This window comes from Cololabis saira, chromosome 23, assembly GCF_033807715.1.
Source record: "Cololabis saira isolate AMF1-May2022 chromosome 23, fColSai1.1, whole genome shotgun sequence".
Classification (NCBI taxonomy): Eukaryota; Metazoa; Chordata; class Actinopteri; order Beloniformes; family Belonidae; genus Cololabis; species Cololabis saira.
Window position 1 is genome coordinate 4,422,137 of NC_084609.1, and position 20,113 is coordinate 4,442,249.

At 36.7% G+C, this 20,113-nt stretch overlaps 1 protein-coding gene across 1 annotated transcript in view; it reads left to right on the plus strand.

The window, feature by feature from the left end:
- Positions 1–6,768, plus strand: part of LOC133424559 (leucine-rich repeat and guanylate kinase domain-containing protein-like) — a 32,235-nt gene extending 25,467 nt beyond the window's left edge. Inside the window, exons 17-21 of the mRNA XM_061715232.1 lie at positions 1,327–1,442; positions 2,499–2,599; positions 2,934–3,035; positions 5,658–5,767; positions 6,575–6,768. Of these exons, the coding sequence (XP_061571216.1) occupies positions 1,327–1,442; positions 2,499–2,599; positions 2,934–3,035; positions 5,658–5,767; positions 6,575–6,768 (623 nt within the window). The remainder of the gene's footprint in view (positions 1–1,326; positions 1,443–2,498; positions 2,600–2,933; positions 3,036–5,657; positions 5,768–6,574) is intronic.
- The last annotated feature ends 13,345 nt before the right edge of the window (positions 6,769–20,113 follow it).

A 20,113-nucleotide genomic window follows, 5' to 3' on the forward strand; every position in this document is an offset into this window, starting at 1 on the left:
CGGGTCACTGTCAAGTCCAACTGACGCTAATTTAAGCCGATAATCAGCTGTTATCCCGTCTTCTCCACTAGTTGCAGCCATTTTTGCCACTCAGTGCGAGTAAGGGCGCGTAAGTGGGGAAGTGACGTCACTGTTCCTCAATCTACTTCCTCAGGTGTTCCTGAGGAAGAGTCCTTACAAACACCAGGAAACTGGACCATATTACACCGGTCATGAAATCACTACACTGGCTTCCAGTTAGTCAAGGGATAGAGTTTAAAATCTTCCTGCTGGTCTACAAAGACCTGAATGGTCTTGGACCAAAATACATGGTTGATCTGTTAGTTCCTATGAAGCTCCCAGACCCCTGAGCTTCATCTGGATCTGTTAGTTCCTATGAAGCTCCCAGACCCCTGAGCTTCATCTGGATCTGGTTTGTTGTGGTTCCAGAACCAGAACCAAGCAAGGTTCATCAGCGTTCAGTTATTCTGCTCCTCACCGGTGGAACAAACTTCCTGTAGACCTGAGGTCTGCTCCAACTGTAGATCCTTTAAATCAGGACTAAAAACATTGCTGTTTCATTAAATACTTACCTGCTGTACTCTACTGCCCTTACTTTTTATTATTCTACCTCTTTTCTTATCATTTTATTTCATTTTATTTGTTATTTGCTCTTTAATTGTGTCTTGCTGCTTTTAATGTTGATGTAAAGCACTTTGAATTACCTTGTGTTGAATTGTGCTACACAAATAAACTTGCCTTACCTTGCCTTCCTCATGTTTCTCTTCTCCATCACATCTCCATCGTCTTCAAGGTCCCTAAAAGTCCATCTGTGACCCACTAATGTGGATTTTGCGACCTGTGCGTGTGAAATTAACATCAACATTAACGCCTCTGCTCGAGGTTCAGCAGCTGCACTGCAAAAACTCAAAATCTTAACAAGAATATTTTTCTTAGTTCTAGTTAAAATGTCTCACTTTTAGTCAAAAAATCTCATTACACTTAAAACAAGACTTGTTATTTGACAATTTTCACCTGTTTCAAGTAAATTTTCACTTGAAATAAGTAGAAAAATCTGCCAGTGGAACAAGATTTATCTTCTCATTACAAGCAAAAAAAATCTTGTTCCACTGACAGATTTTTCTACTTATTTTAAGTGAAAATCTACTTGAAACAGGTGAAAATTATTGTTTTTTGAGTTTTTGAGATTTATTTGACTAAAAATGAGACATTTTAACTCGAAATAAGACAAATATTCTCGTTAAGATTTTGAGTTTTTGCAGTGTGAGCTCTGCAGCGTAGTGAGACGATGGCGAGATGATAACATGACATCCATCTTCCTTTAAGGTCCTGATCCAGAGAAGAAACCCCCGTCTCAGCGGTTGGGCTCCCGTCCAGGTTCTGCCTGCGTTCCCCGTTTCACCAGGACCGAGGCGAAGCCCAGGCCCGAGGAAACCCCTGCTGTGAGTTACAACTTTGTTAAATCAAACATTTATTGGTGACCAAAACCGTCTGGGAATTTTGAACATTTTTATTGCAGTTGATGGAAAAGTAATCTTCTGTGGTACTTTTTTTTTGGTTTTCCTCTTCCTTTTAATCACGTTCACCATCACGTTTCCTCTCCTTTATCTTTCGCCTTTCGTATTGGCCCAAATATAAGACGGTGTTTTTTGCATTGAAATAGGACTGTAAAAGTGGGCGTCGTCTTACATTCGGGGTCTAGACGTTATATCCATTCACAACACTAGATGGCGCCAGATATCTTTAAAGCGAATGCTGAACTTAACTCCCCAGGACAAAGCGAACCTGCCACTATAAATGATTTATGTGAAACCATGTTAGAGTCTCTTGCTTTTTAAGAAACAATCTTGCTACGCTTATACATTTTTGTTGAAATGTCAACCCCTGTGATTATTTTATTTTGTGATTATTTAAATTTATTTTATTTATTTTCTTTTTATTTAAATTTAGAAGTTTATCTTGGAAAAAATGTATAGTTACATATTCGCTTGTGTGTTGTGAACTTTTGTTTCAGTTGCAAACTAATGTTTCCTCAAAGGAATTTTGTAATTTTGAAATGTTGAATAAAGTTTGTTAAAAAAAAAAAGCGAACCTGCCACGAAGAAGAAAAATAAAAATAGCAGTAGCATGAAGAAGAAAAATAAAAAATAGTATAAGAAAGAAAAGAGAAGAAAATAACAGAAAAGATAACAGAAAATGGAGAAACGTAGCGACAATCTGGAGAAAAGTGGGTCGAAGAAGTTATGATGCAAACTTCAAGATCATGATTTGAATGAGGCAAAATAACATGCTTTTTCTCTCGAATATATTGTTATAATTATTTGTTTCAGATGTACTGTAATCATTTTCTGTATAAAAATTTAATTTGGTGTTTAAAAAGTCTTTTTTCAAACTTGAGTCTTGAAAAAGAGGGGGTCGTCTTATAATCAGGGTCGTCTTATATTTGGGCCAATACGGTAATTTTCTCGTCTTCTCCCGTCTCTTTCCTTGTCCTGCAGGAGCGCGCCTCTCTCCGGACGCGGGAGCAGCTGCTGAGAGAGGCTTTGGCGGGGATTGGTCCAGGGATTGGTCCAGGGGTCTACAGCCAGCTCTTCAAACGGTGCACATAAGTGGCAGCCACTCCACCGCACTCTCATGCTTAATTTTAAGTGGGCACTCTCAGTTAGGCCAAATTGGTCTAATTGCAGCACTCATCCCACAATAACTGCATTTTGATGATTTATTTTGAATCTGAAAAGGGAATAAATGAAGTGGCAGGTGTCCATATTATATGAATTTAATGGTTTGTTAATATGTCTCTTTTAGCGGCACTCTCTTCACCCACCGGTTGTAACTCCGTCAAATGTCATTAAGAAGATAAAATGTTTGGACTGTGAAGGATGTGTTAATAACTGATAACTGGTGAAGTATAAAGGTTGTTTTTCCTCCGACAGGTCCCCTGAAACAGGACAACCTTCCTTCCCTAACAAGGATCCCGGTGGTCCTGGTACCCTCCGTCCTGAGCGTAGCAGGGCACAACAGCAGCACAGATTCAGGCAAGATTACCTGTTCTGTCACGAGCAAAACGTAGGAAAATAACAGATGTGTCTCATCGTTGCATTAGTTCTGCTCTGACGAGGTGAAAGGATTCAGAGCGAGTGTTAATGTGAATTTAGGAGCAAAACGGTGCCTGTCTGGAGGTTTTCTTTTGGCTTTTTTGGCCTGATTTTTCAAGCACTGTTCACTTTTAAAGAGCTTATTCTACTGCTAGAAGCAGTACTCGACTTGTAAAAAAGAATCAGGGTGGATGGTGGATTTTATCATATAGGGACAGATAATTTGTGCTGATTACAAATAATATAATATATTACAAATAATAGCAGTGACCAAAACACCTGCAGAAATACTGCAGGAATGACATAGCAGCAGTTAAATGCAGCCTTCTGTAAGCTTTAAATATCCACTGGGCTTACATCAAATACATCAAAACACAACAATAAAAAACACTTTTCTGAACTTATCAATATGACTCTGTCCTTCACAGGATAAGTGAAATGGATCACTGCAAAAACTCAAAATCTTAACAAGAATATTTGTCTTATTTCTAGTTAAAAATTTTTAAAATTCTCATTTTTAGTCGAAAAAATCTCATTACACTTAAAACAAGACTCATCACTGGAAAAAACAACCATTTTCACCTGTTTCAAGGAGATTTTCACTTAAAATAAGTAAAAAATCTGCCAGTGGAACAAGATTTTTAGACATAGATAAATCTTGTCCCACTGGCAGATTTTTCTACTTATTTCAAGTGAAGATTTACTTGAAACAGGTGAAAATTGTCAAATAACATAATAATAAGTTATTTTTCTGGTAATGACTCTTATTTTAATTGTAATGAGATTTTTTGACTAAAAATTTGCCATTTTAACTAGAAATACGTTTTTGCAGTGGAACAAGATTTTTTTGCTTGTAAAAATGAGATAAATCTTGTCCCATTGGCAGATTTTTCTACTTATTTCAAGTGAAAATTTACTTGAAACAGGTGAAAATTGTCAAATAAGTTATTTTTCTGGTGTTATTTTTCTGGTGATGACTCTAAATGTTGAAATAGCAGTAAAACCACATTCTTGATGAAATGACATAAGGGATGGAAAGGGGGGATGGCAGTTTTACAGGGGGATGATTTTGACCATTTTTATTTCAGGGGGGGATGCCATCCCCCCTCATCCCCCCTCAACTTCAGTACTGGCTAGAAGCCATGTGGGGAAAAAGCTAAACACACATGCTGTCAAATGCTTGGATAAACACAAGTGTGCCCTGTCATAACTTTGGATTGCGTTCATGTTATTCTAGATTCATGCGTGTGCGTGGATCCACATGCAACAGCACCGGTGGAATTGCAACATGACACATTAATTGAGTTAAATTGAGAGACACAAACACTTGAAATGTCAAAATTGACCTGATTCCTTTGGCCTCAGTCCTGAGAGGTTCTGTCATCACCGTCCTGGTGAAACATGACCCAAGCCTGCGCGGTATGTATTACTCATTCCTCCGGTGTTTCTGCGGATGGTTACGGATATCTGTGTACTTGTTGCCACCTCTATCAACAAGGATCTGTCTTCACCTGCAAGATGTTCTCACATATTCTTACAGACATGCACTGGGATTGTGATTTCATCTATTTATGCTATTTTTAGTGGCTCTCAGATCTGTTTGTGCTCATATTTGGACCCACTAGCGCAAGGGGTCGGCAACCCAAAATGTTTTAGAGCCATATTGGACCAAAAACACAAAAAATAAATATGTCTGGAGCCGCAAAAAAATAAAAGTCTTGTATCAGTCTTAGAATGAAGGCAACACATGCTGCATGTATATATATTAGTTATAACTGGGGGTAGATTTATTTTTCATTATGCAATTCGAGAAAAAAGTTGAAATGTCGAGAAAAAAAGTCTAAATTTCGTGAAAAAAAGTCGAAATGTCGAGATTAATGTTGAAGTACAATTTCGAGAAAAAAGTCAAAATGTCGAGAAAAAAGTCAAAATGTCGAGGAAATAGTAAAAATTTCGTGAAAAAAGTCGAAATGTTGAGAAAAAAGTTGAAATGTCGAGATTAAAAAAGGAAAAGGCAAGAAAAAAAGAGAAAAAAGAAAAAAAGGAAAAAAGAATAGAAAAAAAAGAAAAATAGAAAAAAATGAAAAAACGAGAAGAAAAAAAGAAAAGAGAAAAAAAAGGAAAAAAAAGAATAAAAAAAGGAAAAAAAAGAATAAAAAAAGGAAAAAAAGGTCAAACATTTTTGAAAAAGCTCCAGTGAGCCACTAGGCAGCGCTAAAGAGCCGCTCTAGAGCCGTGGGTTGCCGACCCCTGCACTAGCGCATCTTACTTATTTTCCTCTGTGATGCATCTTTTGTGACCTACCAGAAAAGATGCACAAAACGGATATTTAAATCTGTCCCTTTGCTTGTTTTGCGAGTAACTCCTGCTCCGTAATCTATCCAAGGTAACACAAGATGCTGAAGGCAAAGAGTCACCCTCACATTTTTATCACCTTATTGTTTGTTTTGGCTCATAAAGCCTGAATAATAAATGATTCTGTTCCCAGTAGAAGTGGAGAAAATTTTAAAAACAAGCTTTTATTTGTGATTTTTCTCTTCTTTTTCCTTGTTTTCTAAGCAGTTGGGCTGAATTTCGCAGCAGCTCCGATCTGTCCATTCCCAGTTCAGCCGGGGCCTTACTGGGACCCCTGGACGTCTCCATCCTGGGACAGGCCCTGGAAACCCTTAAAGGTGATTACGGTGTCTATTATTGTTCTGTTGGGTTTAAAGAAAGAAAGGGAGGAGAGATTTTTGATTTCCTTTTTAATCTAAATGTAGATAAATACTTTTAGAGTTTAAGACACTGGTTTTACTGGTCTGTCTTAACTGTATCATGTTTTCTCTATGACTACGTTTACATGCAGTCAAAATTTGGGTTATTGCTAATATTCCGGTTACTGAAACATTCTGAATATTCCGTTTACATGGTGATTAATCATTTGGGATATCTGGATCAAACCAGCAACGCGTGGAGAACATCATGACGCAATTCCCGTCATTTCCGCTTCTTCTTCCTGTATCCAAATTCAAAACAAATGCTGCTTCGCACAACTTTTCGCTCACCTTCTTGTAAATCTGGCTATCCTGGTACTTTCTACCGTCTACAAATGCAGAAATGTTCATATCCTTCATTACATTTACAGTATGAAGTGATTAGTCTCCTCCTGGTCTTGTGTTTCTCCGTGTTTATAAGAACTTCCTGGACTCAAAAGACCAGGATTCCTTGCAAACAGAGCATGCGCAGAAAACAAATTCATGTTCCGTTTGATGGGGATATTCCGTTTACATGACCCAATATTCTGGTTTTAAAAGGAGTAACCCAGGGCTCATATTCAGGTTTTTAAAAACCTGAATAAGAGCAAATTCGGGTTATTCAAAGGGGTTATTGGTGTTTACATGGCCGTGCAAATTCGGGTTATTGCTAATATTCTGGTTTTAAAAGGATTATTGATGCATGGAAACACAGTCTATGTATCAAGTAGAATGTTTTAATTTCAGACGATGTTGCTTCAAGTCGATCATCTGTCGCTGCGTCTCCGTCTTCCGAGAGACGGCCAGGATCCGATGTTAAGGCCGTCTTACCCCCGATCCCCACCGGACACAAGAGCCCCACCCCCCCGAGTCTGGCTCCTTCACCCGGACTCAGCCCGACCCCGCCGGCCGGCCACGGAGGTGCAAACACGGAGGGCTAGTTTTCAGGGAAACTGGAGTCACTAGAACCAAACAAAGTTGAAAAAGACTAAATATGATCATTCATTAAACATGAAACATCACTGAACCAAAACTGTTCGATTAAAATATAAACAGGATGTTCGTCTCTATTTCACTACAGACAAACGCAGGTTTGGATCAAATTTGGCAAATGCAAACAGGTGAGCTCAGACCTGACTGTCACAACTCGCCCGGTCCTGCGAGCCGTCGCCGTGCTGCAGCACGTCCCGGTATTTAGTGTATCGTCTGTCCATGAGTCATGACGTTTAAGTCATTTCTTTGATACTAACAAAGAAATGAAAGTTATAAATCAGGCTCATGCACTAATCATCTCTAGAAAGATAAATGCCTGAAGGAAACAGGTTTTTTTTTTAACTTTCTGAAGACTAAATGTTCATGTTCACATACCATTTATTGTCCTGACAGTTTTTTTATTGCTCAGTGATCTCATCATCAATGCTTTGGTAGTGACGTCTGGTCATTTTTATGTGCAGCTCGGCGTTCTAAACATTTATGATAATACTTAATTACCCTGCTTACTTTTCACGCATTTATTCAAACGTATCTGCATTCATACACTGCAAAAACTCAAAATCTTACCAGGAATATTTGTCTTATTTCTAGTTAAAATGTCTAATTTTTAGTCTTGACACTTAAAACAAGAGTCATTACCAGAAAAATAACTTATTTGACAATTTTCACCTGTTTCAAGTAAATTTTCACTTGAAATAAGTAGAAAAATCTGCCAGTGGTACAAGATTTATCTTCTCATTACAAGCAAAAAAATCTTGTTCCACTGGCAGATTTTTCTACTTATTTTAAGTGAAAATCTACTTGAAACAGGTGAAAATTGTTGTTTTTTTCCAGTGATGAGTCTTGTTTTAAGTGTAATGAGATTTTTTATTGAATATTTATACTTATTTCTAATTAAGATGTCTCATTTTTAGTCAAAATAAATCTCATTACACTTAAAACAAGACTCATCACTGGAAAAAACAACAATTTTCACCTGTTTCAACTAGATTATCACTTCACTTAGATTATCTGCCAAGGAACAAGGTTTTTTTTGCTTGTAATGAGAAGATAAATCTTGTACCACTGGAAGATTTTTCTACTTATTTCAAGTGAAAATTTACTTGAAACAGGTGAAAATTGTCAAATAACAAGTTATATTTCTGGTACAGTTTTAAGTGTAATGAGATTTTTTTGACTAAAAATGAGACATTTTAACTAGAAATAAGACAAATATTCTTGTTAAGACTGAGTTTTTGCAGTGTATGGAAGTTGTTGACAGGTGGTGAACAGTGAGCCGTTTCTGTCACATGTGACACAACAGTGGGTGGCGCTTCGCAGCGAGCAAGAGCTGTCATCTGTCGCAGATGTATGCACTACTTATTCAATGAACCCGTCTGCCAGGCTGCTCGTAGGTGCATGCATCTTTTGTTTCTAGGACTGTACCTGTGCCGCGCAGCTCAGCGTGAACACTCAGCGAGCACCTGGCCGTTCATCACCGCCTGTCTTCCTCCGAGGCGGCAGATGTTACAACCCCGTCATAATTCTCTGGGAGTTTGAGGCCAGACTGTGTCTCTCAGGCCCCTGGGGTCTAACTAACTGCTGCTGCTGCAGAAGAGCTGCAGCTCGTCGTGGACTAACATGTTGCATTTCTGCAACTAAGAGGTGGGTAGAGTAGCCAAAAATTGTACTCAAGTAAAAGTACTGTTACTTCAGAATAATATGACTCAAGTAGAAGTAAAAAGTAGTCATCCAAATAATTACTTGAGTAAAAGTAAAAAAGTACTTGGTGAAAAAACTACTCAAGTACTGAGTAACTGTTGAGTAACGTCTGATTCAAACAGACAAAAGTACAAAATAATCATATTCAGGCAAATTAAATCAATAAAATAATAAAATAAATTAAAATTAATAAAAAATAGCTTAATTTAAAATAATCTTAAAGTAAATTCAAGTACTTTAATAAATAATAAAAATAATAACAGAATAAAAAAATTAATTAAGCACAAGTAGCACAAAATGTCAAGCCTTTGTACTTTTCTTTTTTAACCAGAACTAGAACAAACATGAACTCATAGAAACTCTGTGTGTGTTTGAGTCTGTGTAAATGTGACAAAACATGCAAAAACAAACATTTTTCCCAAAGAATCAGTGATGTCATGAGATTGACGCGTACGTGGATAAAAGGGATAAAAGAAAAGTAACAGCTCAACGTAGCCTAATGTAGCGGAGTAAGAGGAACAGTTTCTTCTTCACAAATCTACTCAAGTAAAAGTAAAAAGTATAGTGATTCAAAACTACTCCTAAAAGTACAACATTTCCCAAAACTTACTCTAGTAAATGTAACGGAGTAAATGTAACATGTTACTACCCAGCTCTGCAACTATCGTTACATTAGATGGGTTGGTATGCGGGTCTGAGCCGGGAACTGCTCCTTCTCTTCCTGCTTTGTAGTAGTAGTAGTTCATTTGGTCGATCAGTTTCAATTGATACAATACATTGCATTTCATTTCCTTTCGTAGGAAAGAAATAATAAAAAAAAGAAGTAAAAAAAAGGAGTAAGGAATAAACCGACCAAAAGGTGTACAGGAAAATTAGAATATTGTGATTTTCTATAATGCAATTACAAAAACAAAAATGTCATACATTCTGGATTCATTACAAATCAACTGAAATATTGCAAGCCTTTTATTATTTTAATATTGCTGATCATGGCTTACAGCTCAAGAAAACTCAAATATCCTATCTCAAAAAATTAGAATATTCTGGGAATCTTAATCTTAAACTGTAAGCCATAATCAGCAATATTACAATAATAAAAGGCTTGCAATATTTCAGTTGATTTGTAATGAATCCAGAATGTATGACATTTTTGTTTTTTTAATTGCATTACAGAAAATAAAGAACTTTATCACAATATTTAAATTTTCTGAGACAGTCCTGTAGGCTGAAGCCTAAGATTATTGTGCTTATCCTTTTTAACTTTATTTACTTCATAGTTGATACTAATACAACAAGGACAAACAATCTACAACAGGGGTCGGCAACCCAAAATGTTGAAAGAGCCATATTGGACTAAAAACACAAAAAACGAATATGTCTGGAGCCGCAAAACATGAAAAGTCTTGTATCAGCCTTAGAATGAAGGAAAATGACGAAAGGCGAAATGTCAAGAAAAAAGTCGAAATGTCATGAAAAAAGTCGAAATGTCGAGATCAATGTTGAAATACAATCTGGAGAAAAAAGTGGAAATGTTGAGAAAAAAGTCGAAATGTCGAGAAAAGTCGAAATGTCGAGAAAAAAGTGGAAACGTTGAGAAAAAAGTGGAAATGTTGAGAAAAAAGTCGAAATTTCGAGAAAAAAGTCGAAATTTCGAGATTAATGTTGAAATGTCGAGAAAAAAGTTGAAATTTCGAGAAAAAAGTTGAAATGTCGAGAAAAAAGTTGAAATTTCGAGAAAAAAGTCGAAATTTCGAGAAAAAAGTTGAAATGTCGAGATTAAAAAGGAAAATGAAAAAGGAAGAAAAAAAGGAAAAAAAAGAAAAAAGAGAAAAAGAAGAAAAAATAAAAAAGAAGAAGAAAAAAAGGAAAAAAAAGGTCCAACATTTTTGAAAAAGCTCCAGGAGCCACTAGGGCGGCGCTAAAGAGCCGCATGCGGCTCTAGAGCCGCAGGTTGCCGACCCCTGATCTACAACAACAAAAAAACAGCAAAGAAAACACACATGCAAAACAAGAAGGAAGACAAACGTAAATGTGACAGAAAAATCAAGTAAAAAACAAACAGAAGACGGATCTCAGAAAAACAACTAACAGACATTTGTCAGTCTGCTGCCTATTTGAAGGTTGTATTTTTCCTCATGATTTTGAATTCTGAGGACAAAGACCCCACCCCCCCCAACCACTGAGAGATAAACATGTCTCGAGCTTTTCAACTCAGCATAACCCATCAAGACTAGCACATTTCACCTTAAAGAAAAGAAGGACCACATTTGTGAGAAACGCGGCGTCGGAGTTTGGGAAAGAGCTCCCCTGGCATAGGTATGCACGAGCCCATTATCAATTTCCACAAAGCTCAAGAACTCAGTGTTGCGAATACATTTTTATGACATTTGCCAGACTCGAGCAATGAAAGGGAAGAAGATTAATCTATATATTCTCCGGAAAGAATTGTGAGGGGGAGAAAAAAAATGCAAGTAATGAATGGTAAGAAGTATTTGGAGAGAGCGGTGCATCCGTTAAACTAACAGAGTGGATTTCAATTTTACCTCCGGAGCCGCACAAAGGTGTTGAAAGTTATTTCCGGCGTGAATCAGTTTGATTGAAATAACACAGTAAAACTCACGTCGACGGAGCTAAACTATGTTGTCCTTTTCAAACCCGCGCTATACTAAATTACCGTGGCACTATAGCATGTGCAACCACCGTGTCCATACGCGTCACTATATCTCTTCACAGGCCTTCACCTTTACTTTCTGTCACGCAAAGCTGCATAAAAATCAGTCTCACTGCTTCGGTGAATACTCTGAATGTGTATTTGCTTGGTTAAAAAGGTTAACTGTCTTGAGGAAGGTTGGTGTTTCACCGTTTGGAGATCAGATGTAAGGATGTTTCACCGTAAGAGATTGTTTTCAGACCTCTAATGTATTCAGTCGTGTTCGGCAGCCAGCGTCAGTTTAACATAATGATACTCTCACGTTGCCAGAGCTATTTCCACACTCCATTACACTGTGCCAACACAGGATAAAACTCTGCCTAAACCTGCCATCATTTCACATAATTCAGAAAATGATCTGGCGTGTTTGAATTCTTCTTTTTTTCTCAAGAAAATAATCCGAATCCCCGGTGTTTGGCCTCAATTGTGTTTCTTTGTTCAAATACATGATTTCAAAGTCAAACACAGACTCTCTCAGAGCTTAACTTAACTCCTCTTTTTCCACCAAGATCTCCTTCTCCTTCTCAGACCCCAGGGGCCGGATGTATGAAAACTTTGTAGCTTCATGAATAAAAATGTGTACCGGCGCATAGGCCAGGGATCAGCAACCGCGGCTCTAGAGCCGCATGCGGCTCTTTAGCGCCGCCCTAGTGGCTCCTAGTGGCTTTTTCAAAAATGTTTGACTTTTTTTTCTTCTTTTTTTTCTCTTTATTTTCTCTTTCTTTTTCTTTTTTTTCTTCTTTTTTTCTTTATTTTTTTTCTTTTTTTTTTCTTTTTTCCCTTTTTTCTTCCTTTTTCATTTTCCATTTTAATCTCGACATTTCAAATTTTTTCTCGACATTTGGACTTTTTTCTCGACATTCGACTTTTTTCTCGACATTTTGATTTTTTTCTCGACATTTCAACTTTTTTCTCAACATTTTGACTTTTTTCTCGAGATTGTACTTCAACATTAATCTCGACATTTCGACTTTTTTCTCGACATTTCGAATTTTTTCTCGACATTTTGACTATTTCCTCAACATTTTGACTTTTTTCTCAACATATCGACTTTTGTCTCGAAATTTGGACTTTTTTTCTTTTTTTTCTTTTTTTCTCTTCTCTTTTTTCCTTTTTTCTCTTCTTTTCTTCTTATTCTCTTTTTCTTCTTTTTTTCTCTTTTTTCTTCCTTTTTCCTTTCCTTTTTAATCCTGATATTTTGACTTTTTTCTCGAAATTTTGACTTTTTTCTTGACATTTCAACTTTTTTCTCAACTTTTTTCTCAATATTTTGACTTTTTTCTTGACATTTCGACTTTTTTCTTGACATTTCAACTTTTTTCTCGAAGTGCATAATGAAAAAAAAATCTCCCCCATTTATAACTAATATAGATACATGTGTTGTCTTCATTCTAAGGCTGATACAAGACTTTTCATTTTTTGCGGCTCCAGACATATTTGTTTTTTGTGTTTTTGGTTCAATATGGCTCTTTCTACATTTTGGGTTGCCGACCCCTGGCATAGGCAAAATCTTTATTCTCACATTTCCTTTTTTTCTTTTGCCAGATTTATATATAAAAAGTTGCAACTCTGTTTTATAAATCTCAATCATGGTGAAACTGAACACACATGCATCAACTCCCATTTTAGCCTTTTTGTTTTGGTATTAATCCACCATCGCGTCAAGGATAACAAGTCCGATATTTCCTCTCCTTAACTTTGCAAAGATGCGGCGGCTGTGATCTCCGAGAGAAGTTTCCCATTGATTCCTCGAGGCCTTTGTTCCCCCATGTCCACTTAAACCAAGTCCAAAGCTCCGCATGTCAATGTCTACATAAATTTTACGCTGCTCCGATGTTTTCGAAAACAACCCTGCAAATAAGAGCTTGTTTTTTATATTCTTAGAAGAAATGCAAAATGCAAATGTCCCCCTTGTGGTTCCACTATATTTTTCAACTTTTATAACTGAGGAATCAGTATGCCGACAGCATGTCGTTATTAGAGTAATGCTGGAGCACCGGTACACTGTTTGGCTATCGGTCAAGGGAAGAAAGAGAGTTGTGTATAAAACGGCATCGGTTCAATCGTTCATCTCGCTCCTTCCTGCAACACTTGGAGGAAAAGCAATCACAAGTTCAGTACTCTTCACCCCCGAGACTTGAGTAATTTAACTGTGCATGAGCGACCTGTGCGCGCCTTACGCTGCGAAAACCAGTTCACTCTGTGAGAGAAAAAGGGAAAAAAACAAAGTTGTTAAGAGTGCCGGGGACGATCAGTGATGGAGAACGTAATTTCATCTGGGCAGGAGCGTCGTGGATGTTTTATGTTGAAATGAGTATGTTCCCGCTCGTCCCTCCTCCTGTGCCGCGAGCTCCAGCCGTCACGTCGACGACTGCACCTGCAACACACACCGCTTTCGCTTTTACAGACTATTTTGAAAGTCCAGACTCGACCTTAAAGCCCCCACACCCCCGCCTGTCTTTCCTTCATCTTTTCTTTTCTCTGCAAGAGAACGGCTTCTGATCTGAATGTTGTAGTCAATAATATGTGCCATATGTTTTCTACGACGGAGTATTAGGGCCAAACTAAGACAAAAAAAATTTAAAATTACGAGAATAAAGTCATAATATAATGAGAATAAAGTCGTAATATTACAAGAATAAAGTCGTAATTTATGAGAATAAAGTCGTAATATTACGAGAATAAAGTCGTAAAATTACAAGAATAAAGTCGTAACATTACGAGAATAAACTCTTAATATTACGAGAATAAAGTCGTAATTTATGAGAATAAAGTCGTAACATTACGAGAATAAAGTCTTAATATTACGAGAATAAAGTCGTAATTTATGAGAATAAAGTCGTAATATTATGAGAATAAAGTCGTAATATTATGAGAATAAAGTCGTAAAATTACGAGAATAAAGTCGTAATATTACGAGAATAAAGTCGTAAAATTACGAGAATAAAGTCGTAATATTACGAGAATAAAGTCGTAATATTACGAGAATAAAGTCGTAATATTACGAGAATAAAATCATAATATTACGAGAATAAAGTCGTAATATTAAGAGAATATAATTTATGAGAACTCTAACAGGAAGAGCATCTACTCCCTGTGTTAAAATGAGGAATATTGAGCATCTTGTGAAGTTAATTTTATATATTTATAATATATTTAATATTACAACTTTATTCTCGTAATATTATAACTTTATTCTCGTAATATTATGACTTTATTCTCGTAATTTTACGACTTTATTCTCCTATTATTATGACTTTATTCTCGTAATTTCCATTTTTTTTTCTTAGTTTGGCCCTAATACTCCGTAGTTTTCTATTTTTAGTGATGTAAAGTATGTAAATATGCTCCTTTAATACTGAGATACATTCAATTTACAATATACACATCAGCTTTTACTATTAGTTCTGCAAGACTAGCTCTGTCCAGATATGTACAGTATGTTAATTTATTCATAACCCATCACACACTTTGTTTAGGCCTGGAGTGTAAGTGCTCATTACCTTGCATTATTTCATAGCAGTAAATGTTGCCCCCCCCCCCCGAGGCTAAGTGCTACACTCAAGAAACTGTTACTAATGACAAAGACTTCCATCAGGAGCACTTTGGGTTCACCTGCAACCTTCAGCGTCTGCGTGTTGGCGTACAGGATGTTGGGAGAGGTCGGGCCGGCGATATAATGAAAGCTTAAATGAGCCACACACCTCTGCATTAACTCTGCCGCATGATGTGCCGCCACGGCCGGTAACCATGGTAACAGCACTGCAGTCCTCCTCCCTGTGCACGCCGGTCCGTGTGTGTGTGTGTGAGAGTGTGTGTGTAGCTCGTCATTGTGTTCCCTGCAGACAGATTAATTCCCTGCCAGATTCATTCGCTGTCAACTCGTTGAAACAAAAAGTTTCTGTTTTAATTAGTTGTGTGCAGCGTCTCGTTTCATCTGCCTCTCCGTACAGTGTCTCGCCCTCGCTTTTTTACGGTCTCTCCACCTTTGCTCTTCCTCCTCCTCTCGGCTGTAATTGAAGACAGTCGGTGCAGATAATAGAGCCGTAATAATGCGTAATTGCAGTAATCAATAGACGATGCGGATTTGGGAGCTCATCCTTTTCTCAGAACGGCTTTATATGTGGGTGGGCGGATTTGTAGGGAAAAAGCAAGATGCCAATTTGGGCCTCGTTCATCTGCATGTCATTAATGCTGCAAACGGTCAGACGGTCTTTGTGTTTCAGCAACAGTTTGGCTTTTGACTGACTCCACATTCGGCATCTGTATGTCTGTCAGACACAACCGCTACTCCAAAACACAAGTTTGAATAAAAAACTGAATGCAAGGACTCGCAGATCCCATAATAAACCTTTATTTTATGCACAACAAACAAAGAAAACATCAAATGTTGAAAGTGAGACATTTGAATATTCCATGAAAAATGTAGCTCATCTTTATGGAAGAACAAAACTGACATAATTAAAAATAAAAGCATATATATACATATATATATATATATTGATGTATAAAAGCCTATATATATATATATATATATATATATATATATATATATATATATATATATATATATATATATATATATATATATATATATATATATATATAATAGAATAGAAGACTTTATTGATCTCCCAGAGGAGGAATTCAATCGTGCAGCAGCCAAACACACACGCTCAACGGTTTATACAAAAAATTAAAATAGAAATAACCAATAAATAGCTAAATAATAAAAAAGAGCAATATAAAATGTAGAAAAATTTGTAATGTACAAGAGAAAAAAGATAGTAAACACAAAAAAACTGATAAAAAGATGGGGAAATTTGCAATTTGCATTTAATATTTACATTAATATATATGTATATATATGTATATATATATATATATATATATATATATATATATATATATATATATATATATATATGATCATTGTTTTTCCTTTTCCTTATACATGCATTCCTTGTTTTTACATTCCATCGTCTCCTCTTTTTACTTTACCTTGTGCATTTCTATCTCATTATCCTCTACTATTGGTCAATAAACAGGAAGAAGCATGATTCTAAAGAATGAATGAATCTAAAGATTCAGAGAATTTGGAAAAACACTTATTTAAATGAGATTCTAGTTAAGAACATGTTGCTGACCTCATCGGCAGTTATTTTTGCTTAATATAAGACAATATGATTAGATTTAAGAGTATCAGACTCATTCCTAGAGATTTTCTTTGGCGATGTGGACTAAAGAAGAGAGGCAAGACAATGTCTTCTTCGGGGAAGACCTTGCATCTTTCAGCAAGACGAAGCCAAACTGTAAACTGCTGGGATAACAAAAGCAGGGCTTTGTAGCAGATTCTGGATCCTGAATGATCCTGCAGAGCTTTTAGTGCGTCATGAAATGGAAATGAGACGAGTCAGGACTGTGAGCAGCTCCAGTCCCACATCAGACACCGTGGGATGATATTCCTCTTCCAAACCTGCACCAGCTGGTGTCATTACCTCCCAGACACACACACGTCAATTATGGGATACCACATAGCTGTAAACGTCGCTCTGTTCCAAGCTTTTAAAGGAAAGCTGCCAAATTCAACCTATTAAGAATATTAGGTATGTTTTCTATGTTTTCTACTGTGAATAAAATATGGATTTGGAGATTTGGATTTCGGGTTGTAATTATAAGAACAGAGTTTTTCAACATTAGGGAAAACTTTGTTATTTAGCTCTTAGCCTAGAGCAGGGGTCGGCAACCCAACATGTTGAAAGAGCCATATTGGACCAAAAACACAAAAAACAAATATGTCTGGAGCCGCAAAAAATGAAAAGTCTTGTATAAGCCTTAGAATGAAGGCAACACATGCTGCATGTTTCTATATTAGTTATAACTGAGGGAAGATGTCGAAAGGTTGAGAAAAAAGTCGAAATGTTGAGAAAAAAGTCTAAATTTCGAGAAAAAAGTCGAAATATCGAGAAAAAATCGAAATGTTGATAAAAAAGCCGAAGTGTCGAGAAAAAAGTCAAAATTTCGAGAAAAAAATCAAAATATCCGGAAAAAAGTCGAAATGTCGAGAAAAAAGTCGAAGTGTTGAGAAAAAAGTCGAAATGTTGAGAAAAAAGTCGAAACATCGAGAAAAAAGTCGAAATGTTGAGAAAAGTCGAAATATCGAGAAAAAAGTCGAAATGTTGAGAAAAAAGTCGAAATGTTGAGAAAAAAGTCGAAACATCGAGAAAAAAGTCGAAATGTTGAGAAAAGTCGAAATATCGAGAAAAAAGTCGAAATGTTGAGAAAAAAGTCGAAATGTTGAGATTAAAAAGGAAAGGAAAAAGGAAGAAAAAAAGAAAAAAAGGAAAAAAAGAAGAAAAAAGAATAAGAAGAAAAGAAGAGAAAAAAAGGAAAAAAAGAGAAGAGAAAAAAAGAAAAAAAAACAGAAAAAAGGAAATAAAAGGTCAAACATTTTTGAAAAAGCTCCAGGAGCCACTAGGGCGGCGCTAATGAGTGAAACGAAAGTGATCAATCTGTATTGCTGCACTGATCAATATCAAGCTTCAGTGTTTGAGACCGAAGGAAAAGCAAGCAGCTCCTGTAACTTAACTCTGTCACGCAGGAGAAAATGAAAATACAAATCCGAGCTAATGACAAACTATAGGCTTAAATTTACAAACCTACATTCACAGCTTTAATTGAAAGATAGAAATGCCATAAGGATTTCACAGCTTCATGTTGCCCCCCTACCCCCCCTTAGTGCCAAAATAAGAAAAAAAGGAGTTATCAGTCAGTTGTAAATTTAAAGAAATGCAGCATTTTACAAATTAATGCCATTCGGAGATGCTGTCACATCTTTTCACACATGTTATCAACACATGTAGAAGTTGCACAGGTTTTCTGCGGGGGGCAGTGACAGAGTGCCAAAAGATAATCTGCTACTAATTGTTGTGTGAAGTTTTCTGACATGTGCACGAACATACGAGCTGCAAGACTTGACTCTTACTCATGAATCTCATTCACTTCTTGTGTTGGTAATGTGTCTGTGATTAGCAGAGGCACGTTGTATTTCCTTTTACTACGCCCACAAGGTCTCAACAATTTAAATATTTGAACAAAAGTATACAGGAAAGCTTTAATATAAGCATTCAAGTGGGACAAAAAAACATTTATCAATATTTGTCTTTTTTTTATCTGTAAAATAGTCGATTAAATAAAGTGAAGGAGCACTTTTGAGCTACTGTAAGTCTTTTTTTTTGTTTTTTCTCACCATGGTATTAGGCCATAATTAGCTCTTTAAGTTTGGCTTGCTCATAGTCCTCATTAGTAAAGGGCACGTTATGCAAATTTGAAAGATTTAGAAACCCCTCCGACTCCTCTGAGGACTCCTTAAAGCAGTTACCTCGCACCCTGAAAATCTGCAACCTCATTTGCTAAATTTCAGTCATCTGAAACAACCCTGAGGTCTTTGGGAAGGAAGTCCAGCTCACCGACGGAGCTGGAGTCAAACCTTTCTCTTGGAGGAGCTGCTAAAGGGATGCAGCTCCGGGTTTACGTCGCAGCCTGTCACAGTGACACGACGAATAAAATACCAACCAGATCTGGACGCAAATCACCATCAATACCTGTGATTCTTTATTGACAAAGTGGTTAACTGGATCTGACCATGCAGCACTGCTAAACTGGATCCTGCAGCGCTTTCCTTTTGTTCTTTTTTACTGCAAAACCATATTTGAAGTAATTGTCTTCATGCCTTTTACAAATCAACATTCACTTACTTTTGTATTTAGAGTAACACATGTTTTGACCTGAAGAACATTAATCCAAATAGTTTTTCATTCAAGAAGGGGAAAGAACCTGCATGCAGATCTGATCTGGTTCCATCTGAGGTCTTGTGTGAGTGGCAATAATAGCCCTTGAATTGTTACATTGTTACATTTTTTCTGCGTCCAAGTCATGTGACTTTCAAGATTCTGGCCGTGACACCAAAAAACATGGCGGATATTTCAAATGTTTTAGTGAATAAAATCAATATTTTGAGTTAGTTTCTGCGTAAAAATGCGTTGGTGTAAGGCGGAACCATAAATCAGGCTTTATTCTGGGGAGATCTGAAAAAACTTCGCAACAACAAGCAAGCAAGTGATTATGTACATTCACTGAGTGAATATTATGAAAGTAAAATATATATTTCTCGCTAGAAATGTAATCAAAATGCATTTTTATGCAGAAACTAACTCAAAATATTGATTTTATTCACTAAAAAATTAGAAATATCCGCCATGTTTTTTGTTGTCACGGCCAGAATCTTGAAAGTCACTTGGACGCAGAAAAAATGAAACAATGTAACAATTCAAGGGCTATTAATGTAACCCCTCTACGTTTTTGGACTTTGGACCAACGTAGGCAGGGTACGTTTTTATGTGAGACTGGGTTGCTTTTTTCGACTCGTACCCACAAACTTGAATTCGTGTTCACAGTGAAGACTCGTAGTCGTAGAAATTAGAGTTGTATTCACAAGACTTTGCACTCACAGCTTTTAGATTCATACTCAAAAACAATCCTAACCCTAATAATTTATCAGACTCATGTGTGACAGCAGAATTTTGGGTACAACTTTTTTTTTTTTTTTTTACATACAAATGTTTATCATTACAAATAGTTATAACATGGACACATCTTTTTGAAAGCTATCTTACTCCATACCACATTAGGGGCCCGATTTACTAAAGGTTTGCGTGTGTTAAAACCTTTGCAAACTTGACAGCACCCGCAAACCAAAGTGCCAGCTGATCTACTAACAGCGTGCAAAGACGACTGCGTCTCTGAAATGCGCTAAATTGCACACGCAATTCATTTAGTACTTTTGCCCTGATGAATAATCAATATGGGGCGTAACCGGCAGA